General features: G+C 35.9%; 1 protein-coding gene across 5 annotated transcripts in view; it reads left to right on the top strand.

Annotated features, from left to right (window-relative positions):
• LOC111147307 (ETS variant 1) overlaps positions 1 to 13,643 on the top strand; it is a 92,731-nt gene that overhangs the window by 39,816 nt on the left and 39,272 nt on the right. For 4 of the 5 annotated variants that reach the window (XM_022503282.1, XM_022503281.1, XM_022503284.1 and 1 more), the window contains 2 exons: positions 9,392 to 9,521; positions 12,183 to 12,371. In XM_022503282.1, coding sequence (XP_022358990.1) covers positions 9,392 to 9,521; positions 12,183 to 12,371 — 319 coding nt within the window. The remainder of the gene's footprint in view (positions 1 to 9,391; positions 9,522 to 12,182; positions 12,372 to 13,643) is intronic. The other variant, XM_022503286.1, reaches the window with a different exon arrangement.

The following is a 13,643-nucleotide window of genomic DNA, read 5'->3' as shown; positions in this document are numbered from 1 at the left end:
GCTTTAACTAACTGAGCCACCCAGGTGCCCCTCTTTTTTTCTTTCTTTTTTTTTTTTTTTTTTTTTTTTTAATAACTACCCCACTTAAGGAATATTATTTAAGAAAAAATAAATATCACCTTGCTGCGTGATGGTCTAAATTCCTGTCTTGGAAATATTATAGTTGAATGTATTTCCAGAAGCTGCAAATAATGGAAAATCATGAAAACTCGAATCAGGGTTTCTATCCTTAAATGTGTTTCAGTTTGCATTTTGATAGCAGTTTAGAAATGTTATCGCTTGTTTTGTCACGGACATAATTCACATCTTTCTTCAGGCACTGTAAACAAGAGAAATGGTTTAATGGCCCCATAAAGGCACTCTGCTGATATCTGAGATTAGGCCCTTTAGTAATGGATGTTGGTGTGTGTATGTGAGAGTGGTCTGTGTGCACAGTGGGGGTGGGGAGCCACTGGAAGAGGTAAATGTACTGGAAAAGATTCTTTGAGAGGCTCTGAGGCAGCAGAAGTGCCTTCTGTTTTTCTGCATGTCTTGGAAGATGGATTTACAGAACATGTGACACTATTGTCTTTATTTGTATACAGGCCTTCCCCTTTGCTTCTGGAATTTAACTGAGTACTAATTGAGGTCATTGCCATCCATTTATCACCTGAAATTGAAATGATATTAACTTAAAGTGACTGCTTTTCATCTAGTGAGTGTATTCCCAACTACATATATTTGTGTAAAAGCCTGCATGCATTTTTCATGCCATGCTTGTATCTGGCCTTAAATAATCTAATTTATGTATACCGTTTATTTTTTTTCCACTTTTACAGTGTTGTTGTTGTGTTTGTTTTTATTTGCTGCTATGGCCAAGTGAAAGTTTTTTTTTTTTAAGCACTTTCGTGTCCACGAAATGATTTGTTTTGACTTTCTCAGTTATATTTTGTTGACGAGTGTAAAAAATTATATGTTATACATAACCAGGTCTATGTAGATGCCTTAAAATCCTTCAAAGAACATCAGTTTGTGTTGTGTTGGAGGCTCAGAATCACGTCATTTTCATCATCTTGTTCGTGTAGACCCCTGTAAATTGGCTACCTAAGGCTGCACACTTGGTTTTGAGAGTCAGTATAAACAAAGAGTTAGTAAAGCAAAATCCATTGGCCTTTGTTAACTAATTTACCTAAACCTTATCAGTAGCAAGTATCACTGTTCTACCCACTCACTTTTATGTTTTCTTTCTCCTTTTTCATTATAGACCATAATCTCGCATGATCTAGAACAGGTGGCAGCAAACTTTTTTTTTCTGTAAAGGGCCATACCCTAAATTTTTTTTAGAAGGTGCATTTATTTCTTAGAGAAAGAGAGAGAGAGTGTGTGTATGTGTGTCCGTGTGCACCCATGCAAGTGGTAGAGGGGCAGAGGGAGAAGGAGAATCCTCAAGCAGACTCCCCACTGAGCGAAGAGTCTGAAACAGGGCTCTATCCCAGGACCTTGGGATCCTGACCTGAGCTGAAATCAAGAGTCAGATGCCTAACCGACTGAGCTACCCAGGTGCCCTGAGACAATAAATCTTTTAGGCTTCATAGGTCGTGGAGTCTCTGTCTCCATTATAAGTCCAAGTAGGCCTAGACTCCACCTTAGTCAAAGGGTGGGACAGTATTCCAATAAAACCTCATTTACCATGACCCGTGGGAAGCCAGATTGGACCCACATGCTGTTATTTGCCAACCCCTGTTCTGGAACATCATAAAGTTGACTATTCTAAAGCAGACTTTTTGAGCAGATCGGAAATCTCAACCAAAATCTGGAGGCTCTCATAAAGGTGCCCTATTCCTAGGTTGTTTTTGTTAAAGAACTACAGATTTGAAAATGTTTTTTAAAAAGCTACAGATCTGATTCAAAGACACAGTTCTTTTTATTTTTTTTATTTTTTTATTTTTTAAGATTTTATTTATTTATTTGACAGAGAGAAATCACAAGTAGGCAGAGAGGCAGGCAGAGAGAGAAGAGGAAGCAGGCTCCCTGCTGAGCAGAAAGCCCGATGTGGGGCTTAAACCCAGGACCTGGGATCATGACCTGAGCCGAAGGCAGCGGCTTAACCCACTGAGCCACCCAGGCGCCCCGGCACAGTTCTTTTTAGTAAAGAAGTATTTAAAAATGATGGGTTTCTCTCCCAGAGTAATTGTTTTGTACTCACAGAAATCGGTCCTCTATTTCACTCTCATGATAAGGATTGTGAGGAAAGCAGAGTGAAAGGTCAGAGTCAAGGCAACTTATCACTGTAATTATATTCACTGTCCACGTATAGAAGGGGACCCGTCATTTGTGACATTTTGGTTATCAGACTCTATGGGGAAGCTTTAGATTCTGGATGGCAGCATTTTTCCTTAGTGGAATATGAGTGGTGTGAACTTTTAAATGCTTGCGGTCACAGTAATAAATTGAAAGAAAGCAGAATGCCTGGAAGTAGGCATGAATGCTCTGAGAACTGTTTTGGATACAGGTGGCACAGATATATTATTAAGGTCATATATATAGAAACATGCATCTTCCACACACATGAATGAATCAAACTTAAAGGAGATACTGGCTAATATCTTTATGAGAGAAAACACTTTAAAAAACGAAATAAAGCTCTGATTGGGCTTCTTTGAGTTCTTGAAGGTTAGACTGTGTCTTACTGTTCATCCTTACTCTATAGCTTTACATTCTGTCCCTCTCTCACCACCTGACATAGTATCTGGGCTGTAGTAAATGAATTAATTAGTCAAAGAATGAATGGATAAACATCTGATAAGAGGTTATAATGGTGCTTCTACGTGAAGGAAACAGTAATTGTGTTTATTCAAAATAAGTTTGAATGATGTGCTCAAGAGTTCAAGAGCTGTCACCAGAAGTCTAGGGCTCTTTATTCTTAACCTGTTTTGAGTTAGTCCTAGGTCTTGGGATAGATATTAAACTTAGCTTTTACATGCCTCTTGAAAAAAAATTTCTCAGAAGTGGGAGGTATAATAAAGGTCCTTCTTGTCTTGACTGATGAGAATCAAATACAGTAGGTGAAGAGTCCTTGAAAACTGTAAATTTGAGGGTTTTAAAAAAAGTGTCATGGCTAGTATTTTCTACTGTGATTCTAAATTCAACCACAGTTCAGTAAGTCACCAACTATAGTTAAACGTCTTTTCTTTCTTAAATGTATCAAAAGGCAACATCATCTTCACTCTAGAAATAGAAATGCAATGTATAGATTAAATTGTTTATTCTCTGGACTAACATGAACCAGTCCATTAAAGCAAACATGATCTGTTTTTAGTTTATGATATAAAAATGTTCCAATGTCATGATTGTTTAGAAAATTATTCTCATATGAGTAAATTTTTAAATTCATTACCTTCATCCATATTTTAAGGTGTTCAAATGTACTTTGAACCAAAGACATGGTTATATATCAGCATTGTTGCACTCTGGAAAGTTGGAGGGCATTTCTGTGCTCCAGTAAAATGAGGACAAGATTTTGCCTATGTTCTAGAATGTAGACAGGGAGAAAGAAAAGAAAAAAAAAAAAAAAAAAAAGGGAAAGCAAGATGATGCTTCGAAGTTCATGATTCTAAAATGAAAACAATTAATTTAACCGATACTTTATGTGAATGCCATAACCCCAAGTAAACTTTTAAATTAAGAAGTGGTTAACTTTATTTTGGAAGTGCACTTTTAAAAGTCCTGGCATTTTGGAGCTCTTAAATTTAACCATTAGGAGAACTCAGTCATCATTAGTCAGCCTTAAGATGTGGTTTTAAAGGTCAAGCCTCCATCAAAGAAAAAAATGCAAGATGCGGCTCTTGCGTATTCTTTCTGCTTCTCCTCCTAAAGATCGGGTTGTCCAAAGGAGCTGGGGGTCATAGAAATTTGCATGGAAACACATCTGAGGAATGCCTGTGGAAGACTGTAGATTTCGTAGATACATTTTCTGAACTGTCCGAAGTCAGTGATAAAGATACAAAGGAATATTATTTGCACTATCGCTTCTCTGTAAATGCAATGAAGGAGTTAACTCACTGGATTGGACAAACTGGTAGAAGGAAAGGTTCACTTTAATTAAAACTACCAACAACGCAGACGCACGTTGTTCTCTGTTTCAGACGCAGCAAGGACCGTACAGTAAGCAAAATGAAATGTACCTAGCAGCCTCAGCAGCAGGCTGGAGCCGTGTTCAGTGAAAGTAATTTAATTAGTGTTGATCATGACTCCAGATGATGGTGATTTGATAAGGAATAATTTAGTACTTAACAGCCTTTTACATGCACCAACTCCATGTGGGAAGGTAAAGCAAATTGCACAAAATGAATGTGCTGCTTTCACTTGTGCCTGTGCCAGTGAGCTGGAAAACTGCCTGTTAGCAGACGCTCAGCCTCCCAGCGCGGTGAAGAAATACCCAGCCCGTTCCCGGCTCAGCCCGCTCTGGTGGGAGTCTCTGTACTACCCTTATTTCAGAATAAATAAGAGAAGTCCGTTTTGGGATAGAGGATCTCTAGGAAGCAGGAGAGTGAAAAGGGGAGAAATAAAGTCGCATGTGGTTCTTGTGCAAAACATTGGAGATCTTCAGGTTGGCTTCCTTTTTCCCCCACAGCAATTAAAAATTTCAAGCCAACTCAAATTCACTGGATTACTTATTTGTCTTACAATTAGGAAAAAAAAAATCACAGTTCCAAGCACCCGTGGTGATTAAGAGGCCCACACACGTTGCATGTGTTAGAGACACATTGATGTTGTGGAGTTATGTTAGGAGTAGGGGAGCCCGAAACTTCTGGATTTGGAGAACCTAGGAAAATCCTCAAGTGTGGGCATGTACTGAATAGAAAGGCATTGTTAGATCTTTTTTATATATATTTTTAAGTCTTTGCAAGTACTGGGTCTATTTCAGTTCAGCACACTGAACTGAATTGAGGTATGGGTAAGCATCTCAATGGATTTTGAAATGAGCACAGTTATGAGAATCACCTAGAAATTTTTGTAAGAGACAGAATCCTGATCTATATCCCAACCTTAGTGACTTGTCATTTCTGGAAGTGGTGTGTAAGTTTGCTTAGGGCTGCCATAACAAGCTGAGTGGCTTAAAAAACAGACATTTGCTATCTCACAGTTCTAGAGGCTTGAGGTGTAGATGAGGGTGTTGGTAGGGTAGTTCTGAGTGCTCTGAGAGAGAAGCCCTTCCACGTATCTCTCTGGGCTTCTGGTGGTTTGCTGGCTGTCTTCGGCATTCCTTGGCTCCTAGAAGCATCGTGTCATCTATGCCTTCACCTTCATGTGGTGGTGTTCTGTGTGAGGGTCGCTCTATCCTAATGCCTTTTTATAAGGACATGAGTCATATTGGATTAGATTCCACCCGAACTGACCTCATCTTAACTAATCTTCTCAAGAAGATTACATACTAAGATGTGCCAGGGTTAGGACTTCATGAATTTTGGTGGGGGCATAAGTCAACTTCTAATGTCTGGGAATCCCTGTTTTTTTTCCCCAGAGTACTTGGTTAAATTTGAGGATGGGTCAGATTTGAGCTTCCTAAAGTTTAGGGTTCAACTTGCCTCCGATAGCATTGTGGGGATCCTTGCATCCGTTCATCTGCAGTCAAGTTAGGGAACTCATGGAGCCACTCTGAGAGCAGGAGTGCTCCAGACAGTGTCCCCACTATGATAGATCATTCCATTTCTTCTATGTTGGTGTCAGTAGACATTGTGATAGGAGGCTACTGTTAGGCTAGCAACCATTCCTGATGGCACTCCAGACTTGTCATTTCTCCCCTGACAAATCTGGAATTATTTATCCTGTGAAATCAAAACTAAAACACAATTCCAAGGACCCGTTCTCAGAATGTCCCTGCTGGAACAGGAAACCAGCTATATTAAAATATTTTAATTTGTGTAACATTGCTTAGTGCCCTTCATATTTTTAACCTTTTAGTTGAGATATGCATTCTTTATAATATAAAATTGTAACTGCATAGTTTGATGAATTTTACATATGGATACATAGTAGTACCACTTAGAGCAAGGTACAAACTATTCCCAGTACTGTAGCAGATTGCTGGTGCCCTTTCTCAGTAATTAAAACTCCCATCCACCAGTGGAAGGGAATTCTTTCACTGTCACTCAGTTTGGTCTATTCTTGAAATTCAAATGCTACATACTCTTTTGTGCTTGACTTCTTTTACTCAACTTCACATCTGTGTGTTTCTTTGTGTGTCAGTAATTTGTTCTTTGTTACTCCTGCATAGTATTTCATTGTGTGAAAATGCCATGAATTATTTACCCATTTTCCTGCTAATGAACATTTGACTTTTTCCAGTTTTTACTATTTTTACTATTTCCAGTTTTACTATTTTGAAGAAAGCTGCTATGAACATGCAGTCCCTTCTCTTGGACATATCCCTAAGACTGAAATTACTGGATCATGGGATCCATTTATGTTGCTGCCTTAGTGGATCCTGCCAAAAAGTTTGCCAAGGTGTTGATAATTTATACTGTCAGCAGCATATGTAAAAGTTCCTGTTGACTCTAGGTCTTCTTCAAAACTTAGTAATGTCAGCCTTTTGCAGCTTAGCCATTCTAGTGTGTGTGTGTGTGTGTGTGTGTGTGTGCGCGTGCGCACGCGCGCGACAATTATGTGATTTTATTTGCATTTTCCTGATAAGTAAAGATGTTGGCTACCTTTTTATATAGGCTTTTTGTTGTTCATTTGTTTGTTTTACCATTTGTATGTCTTCTGTTAAGAACTGTCTGTTCAAGGCTTTTGCCCATTTTCAATTGGATCTTTTTTGGTCTTACTAATTTGTAATGATTCTCATTATGCTGAATATGAGCTTTTTGTCAGATTTTTCTATACAAAACATCTTGGAGTCTGAGGCTTATGTTGTAGTCCTTTATTGGTGTTTTTGATGAAGAGAAGTTCTGAATTTTAATGAAGCATAATTTGTAGGTTATTCTCTCTTATGGTTAGTGCTTTTAGAGTCCTGTTCATTAACCTTATACTCCCTCATGGTCCCAGAGACTTTTAAAATATACTAATATTGGATTTAGTAGTCTCTGATAAATCTGGTATTTTGATAAAGGTGATAAACTTTGTATCATACTACGTATTTATTCATTCCTGAGGTCTCACTTATTTTTATTCATGTGCGTTAGATCCGATTTCTCAGGTATAATGATTCGGTGCTACCCTGAATGACAAATGGAATTCCCGATGTGTTGCTACTGCTTTCTCTTAGGAAAGTGTAATACGCACTATGTAATCCAAAGTGCTAAACTTGGGCATCCACATTTTACTGTATATGTTCAAAGAAGTAGTTAGTAGTTGAAAACTATTGGTTAAGAAAGCAACACATTTGTGGTCACTGATTTCATCACACATATCTGTCATTCTAAGAAGTAGCACACATATACGTACACAGACAGAGAATTTTCTTATGGTACTTTTAATCTTTTGTGGATTTTTTTCACATTTTAAAAAGTTTTATTGTGCAAATTTGGGACTTAGTCAAAAGGAAAGAGAATGAACTCTGACCTACCCATCAGTCAGCATTTAACACTTAATCAATATTTTTCTAATTTGATTTCTCTCTCATACATTACTATTTCTAGACTATTCTAAAGAAAATCCCAGGCATCTTAGTATTTTCTGTAAATAGTTTATGAATCTTTAACTTTAAATCCTTTTTGTGTATAATTGCCATTCCATTATCACATCCAACAAAATGAACAGTAATTTCTTCAATATCTAGTATCTAGTCCATATTTAGTTGTCTTGTCACCAAGCTGTCTTTTTATAGTTGTTGTTTTTTCAAACTAGAATCCTAACAAGTCCTCATGTTTTTAAATCTCTTCTGTCTGAGTGGTTAATAAATTATAACTTTCTGACCTGGTAAAGTTAATGAAGTTGAGTACCCTTGACATATGAAAACACATGTAATTTCTCCTTTGTTTCTGGTCCTCTGCTCTCTACCTTAAGTAGGCATGTCAAACTCAAGAATATAAAAAAAAAAAATACTTTGAAATAGACCACCCAGTGGAATTATTTTGTTACTATTTGTGAAGTTTTTCTTAGACAACTAATTTAGGTGAAATTCGTTTATTTCTTTGGTAAATGTGTATTCTACAATGTTTCAGATGGCTCTTGAGTACCAAAGAACATTTCTGTCTAAATTATGTACATATCCAAACAAATAGCATATATTTGCCCATAGCTTGGTAACTCTTGATATCAAATTATTGTGTTAAATTATATATCATGTTCAAACTAGTAAGGTTTATAATGCTGTCATGTCACAATCAAGATTGAGTGGCATCATAAATCATGAAGTTTCTCTTGTCATATCTTCCTTTATAGAAAACACAGAATTTTTGTGTTTTAATTTGTTCTTATAGGAGTTAGAATAAATTTCCAGAATGTGTGTTCTTCTAGTGTTTATCCCTTGATTAATCATTATTGTGCATATTGTACATGAAAATAAAATCCATTTTCATGTGTAGTTTATCTTTTTACTAATTTTCCGTTTATACTAAAACTTCTAATAGGATCTCTAGTAGGAAAAAGAATAAAAACATACACAATGTTATTTTTTATTGGCTTTAAAGCTGTTTCTTCCCAAATATGCGTATTTCCTCTAGCCTTTGTATTTTACATGCTGTTTGTATTACAGTAAGCATTAGTAAATATAAGTATAACCATTAAGTCACATGAAAAAGGATAAAACATCATTTGATACAGAAAAATTGTTTTATGGTGGATTACATTTGACAAGTAATTTTCACATACTTCTCACATTGTATCTTATAATTCTGGTAAGTTGATAGGCAAGTACATTTACCTTTGTTTTATAAATGAACATTGGCCTCAAAGATGTTGAGTTTTTGCCCAAATTATCATCAGTTACCATTGGACCTGCATTTGGATTTTCTTTCTTATAGTTCAGTTGTTGTTCCATAAAACCATTATTATTCATGGGCTTGAGATATTTTCCTTTCAATAATGCTGAAAATTATGTTCCAGTCCTCACTTAATTCTTGGGTAATTACTTGAGCCTTTTCTTCTTTATCACTGGAAATTTTTTCGAAATGTTTTTTAAACTTTCTGAAAACTGAGGTTCTAGTATTGTTAATATCAGTTAAGCAAATTAGAAGTGACTCCCTTTAAGTAATGAGCATTCAAGCACACATTTTGTTAAGCAGCGAAAGCAGAAAAAGAATGTATATAAAGGGATTCTCTAGAATCTTTTCTTCCATGAAATTCATTAAATGTGATTTTTCTTTTTCAATATGAAACGGTGGTGACATTTTAACCAAGAGAATTCGAACAGGCTACTTAATTCCTAACAACGTTTCATTTGTGTGGATATTTTTGTTTTGTTTTCTAGTGGCTTTTCATGGCCTACCACTGAAAATCAAGAAGGAACCCCACAGTCCATGTTCAGAACTCGGCTCTGCCTGCAGTCAGGAGCAGCCCTTTAAATTCAGCTATGGAGAGAAGTGCCTGTATAATGTCAGGTAAAGCCATCAGGTGTACAGAGAGGGCGGTGCTTCTTACTAATACAGAAAATCCAGAATAATACCAATTCTCATGTTCTATTTCTTATGAGTTACATCTTCAGGACCTAACAAGCTAATCAGCTAATGTGTTTCCCAAACTCTGAAGAACCGTACACCATCCGATCAGACACTTTTAGGATCGTTTGAAAGCAATAATTTTCATCCAAATTGTTAGTTGCTCTTCTACTGTAGTGATGCACCCTGGGTTTGAAAAGGGTCTTACTTGGCATGAACAGCTATTGAAAGTTCTCATTAGAATGAATGCATTACGTACTTTAGACAGAGTCTGTAGGAAAAAAATGAAACATTTGGCAGGTCTGAGCAGTACATTAGTTATCTGACAGGCTTTGCAGATGATCTATAAGTTGCGTTCATGGAGAATTGCAATCAAATTAGAATTTTATAAGGCTTAGTACAGGCTATTATCTATTAAAAAGCCAGTTGTTCCTTTTGATGATAATAAAGGGTGGAGCAATAAAATTACTTTGTTCATTTGTTAGAAGATTTGATAACATATATGTTCATTAAAAACCCTTCACAGTAAATTGCATTCTGTTACTTTTCATACTGGCCCTCTAATTGCAGGAGGAGAAGTTGGCTCTGTATATTGAATATTATTATTCTCAATTACAGTAGAAACTTGGTTCTTAAAAGGAGCTCGTTTGGAAACTTAGGAAAATGATTACAAATATTTGCAGTTTTAGAAGTTCCATAGATTCAAGTTCGTAATACATTATGGTCCAAAGGAGTGTTCTATTTTCTCATATATTTACAGCATGTAGTGTTATATCCAAGATGTATAAGATTCAAGAGACTTAGATTTGTGCAATCCCATGGCAGCTAACCAACGTTGGGATATATTCTATTGCTGTTTGTTGTTGCAAACTTGTCTTTTATATCTGCTTTTCTAGGAGGATCACCACAGCCTGATAGAATGAGCCAGCTCACTTGAAACTACAAAGCTTTTATTTAAAAAGATCTCTTGTAGAAGCCATTAAAGCATACTGAGTTCAATTTAAATCATATTGATCAGTCTAAGTTTTATTTGTAGTGTTTTTAATTTTTGCATTTTTCTCTCGAAGAGTACTGTATATTCACGGACTAATTATTTAACATACTGAAAAATTTCAAGTTAATGAACCAGATAGATAAGGGCTTGTCATTGCATCTCAGCATTGATCAGAAGTGTGACTGTGAAATTGCTCCTGCTTTGTATGATTTATCTGGCATTCATAAATTAATAGTAGATGAATCACCTGAACAGTTTAAGGTCCTTTTTGGGGACCAGTAATTTTTACAGTGGTATATGGATTAAATCCTGATACTTCCATTTCTATATGAACAATGTAACTTAATACAGTATTTCATGGAGGAAAAAAAAAAAAGTAGTGTTCTAGGACAGAAGACAGTGTCATTTTTTTCTTTTTATATGGGAATAAGACAGGCAGACTATTTTGTAGAAGAAGTGTTTTCTCATTCAGAAATATTGGTAGAGGAAATAGGTAGAACCAAACATCATATGAGTACTGTTGACTTTGCTTTGAAGCCAATGGTTGACTTACCCAGCACACACTCCCACAGTTCTGTGAAGTATTTTTGTGCTTGGATATAATTCTGTGGTATAGATGTAGCAACTGAATTAATTATTTTATAAGTTAATCCAAAAAGAATGTTTCTTTTTTAAAAAGGAAAAACTATGTATTGATAATTGCTTTTTATTTTAAAAGAAAATATGTTATTTTAACCTAGAAATATCTTTTTTATTCGGAAATTTAAGTAAAATTTATTCCCAGTAAAACATTTTTTAGATTGTAAAAATTAGTTAAATCATATCCCCAAGAGAAAATGCAGCAAAGGAAATCAACTTAAATCCATAGTGTATATAAAAACAAACTTACTCATTTTATTCCTTGGTAATTGTGTTTAGAAATTAGACAATGACAATAGGATTTTCTTTTTAAGAACCTCATTTTGTACCTATTCTTATACTCCAAGAAAATTTAACTCTATCAGAAGCATTTTAATTGGCCCCATTACTCTTTATTATCTCATGTGAGGAAGTTAATGCCAGGCATCATTTATTTTATATAAAAAAATGAAAATAAGGCAAAAGTATGGCCTCCTTAAAAATTATATCACAAATAAAGGCAAGCCAGGAATGGTCTCTGTCTTATGAATTTCAGGTTAATGTTTTGTCCTAAAATCTTAGTGATCTGGAGCAATGATCATATCAGAAATATTTAATAATTTAGAAAAGATGTATTCAACTTGCTCAAGGAGACATATCAAAAATGGATACATCAATAATTATTTCCATAGTTCCACTGCTCTCATAGACATTGATTTTCCGTAGGCTAAGTTGTTTGTATAGGTATTAAAACACGTGTTTTTTAATTTATGCTGATATGGAGTTATATGTTAATTATCCTATTTTCTTTGTAAGTGGTGGGTGATTCTGAAGATCACATGTTTTAGGATTATAAAAATCCAATACATTGAAAATTCTCACTTCCTTATGACTTGAGCCTAGAATATTTTTTGCTTTTCTTGGGTTGGAAGAAAAATTGTTTAATCGTTCCAAAGAAACAGATGTTCTCTTCTCTTTTGTTCCTCGGGTAGTGCCTATGATCAGAAGCCACAAGTGGGAATGAGGCCCTCCAACCCCCCAACACCGTCCAGCACCCCAGTGTCCCCACTACACCATGCATCTCCAAACTCCACTCACACTCCGAAGCCTGACCGCGCCTTCCCAGCTCACCTCCCTCCTTCACAGCCCATACAAGATAGCAGCTACCCCATGGACCACAGGTAAACTGCAAATACTGTGTTTTTTGTTTTTGTTCTTTTTGTTTTTAACATCTTGGAAGAAATGTCTATTACTAATTCCTAAGACCTATGGTAGATTTAAGGTGAGCATTTTAATTTTGTACATCTTTGCAAAATATTTTTAGAAAGAGCTTGCCCTATGTGTATTTACAAATAATTTGTGGAGAAGGTCATTTATAAACATTTAAATTGGTTGCTAAAGTGGAAACTTAATCTATATACCGACATTTGAACATTTCCCTTTCGCTTTGCCTGAATTAAATTGCCTCACTTAAACTTTAAATCAGATCATCCCATTTTTATGAGCATATGTGTGTACTTGTTCTATAAAGTTAGGAGACTAATTTTAGTAGGTGGCTTATGGAATTAGGTTCTTTACCTTAGATTGAATGGTTTAGCTGTACATGGTTTTGCAGAATAGAAGTTATTTGATTAAAACTATTTTTCCATCCTTTCCAAGTGATGAATATTTAATGTCAGTAGATGCATGACCCTGGACACTGAGAATATAAAATTAAGAGACAGAGGTTGAATTATTATTACATAGAAGGAAGACAAGAGCCAGAATGCGGAGCTAGGGAGTATGCTTACAATATTTAAGTAAAATATTGGAGTTCCTTTGGCACTTTTAATAATACAGCTTAAAACACAGGTGGAGGGTTTCTTTTCTTTCCTTTCCCTCGTGCCTCGCAAGTATATGGAGCCAGTGGTGTGCGGGGAAATGTTTAATAATGGGCTCGATGGGAGAAAAGCCAGAAGACATCATCTGTGGCATTTGATACGTCCATGATGTAAATACTCTGACTGTGGGTGGTGGTTGGGAGGGCTCTGAAGGTGGAGTCAGAAAGAGATATGTAGTAGCACACCTTTATTTAATATTTCTATCATATAGATAAAACGGATGTAAGCTCTGGAACATAATTAGTAGTAACAGGTAGTAAAATAATTTGCAAGGGATGAGTTCCCCCTCCCACCCAAGGGATGAGTTTTAAGCACGTATGGCCTTTGTTGTTAATATAATATTTAGAAAGTTATAAATTGATGTCATTTCATTCTTAATCATCCCGTGTTTAACATTAGGGGTTTCACCGTATTTCTGAAAATTTAACAAATAAGCCAGTGCAAACTGGCTCTGACACACCATTATAAAAATAACTCAGCCAAAGGAATCCTCTGGATCAGCAGAGGAAACCAGAAGATGTGTCACTGGCAACTTTCTGAAAATACGGGAAGACTCAGATCTGCTTTTTATGG

This window comes from Enhydra lutris, unplaced genomic scaffold (assembly GCF_002288905.1).
Source record: "Enhydra lutris kenyoni isolate GAN:26980312 unplaced genomic scaffold, ASM228890v2 scaffoldscaffold16, whole genome shotgun sequence".
Taxonomy (NCBI): Eukaryota; Metazoa; Chordata; class Mammalia; order Carnivora; family Mustelidae; genus Enhydra; species Enhydra lutris.
The sequence above is the reverse complement of the archived record's forward strand: the minus strand, read 5'-3'. Positions and strand labels throughout refer to the sequence as shown.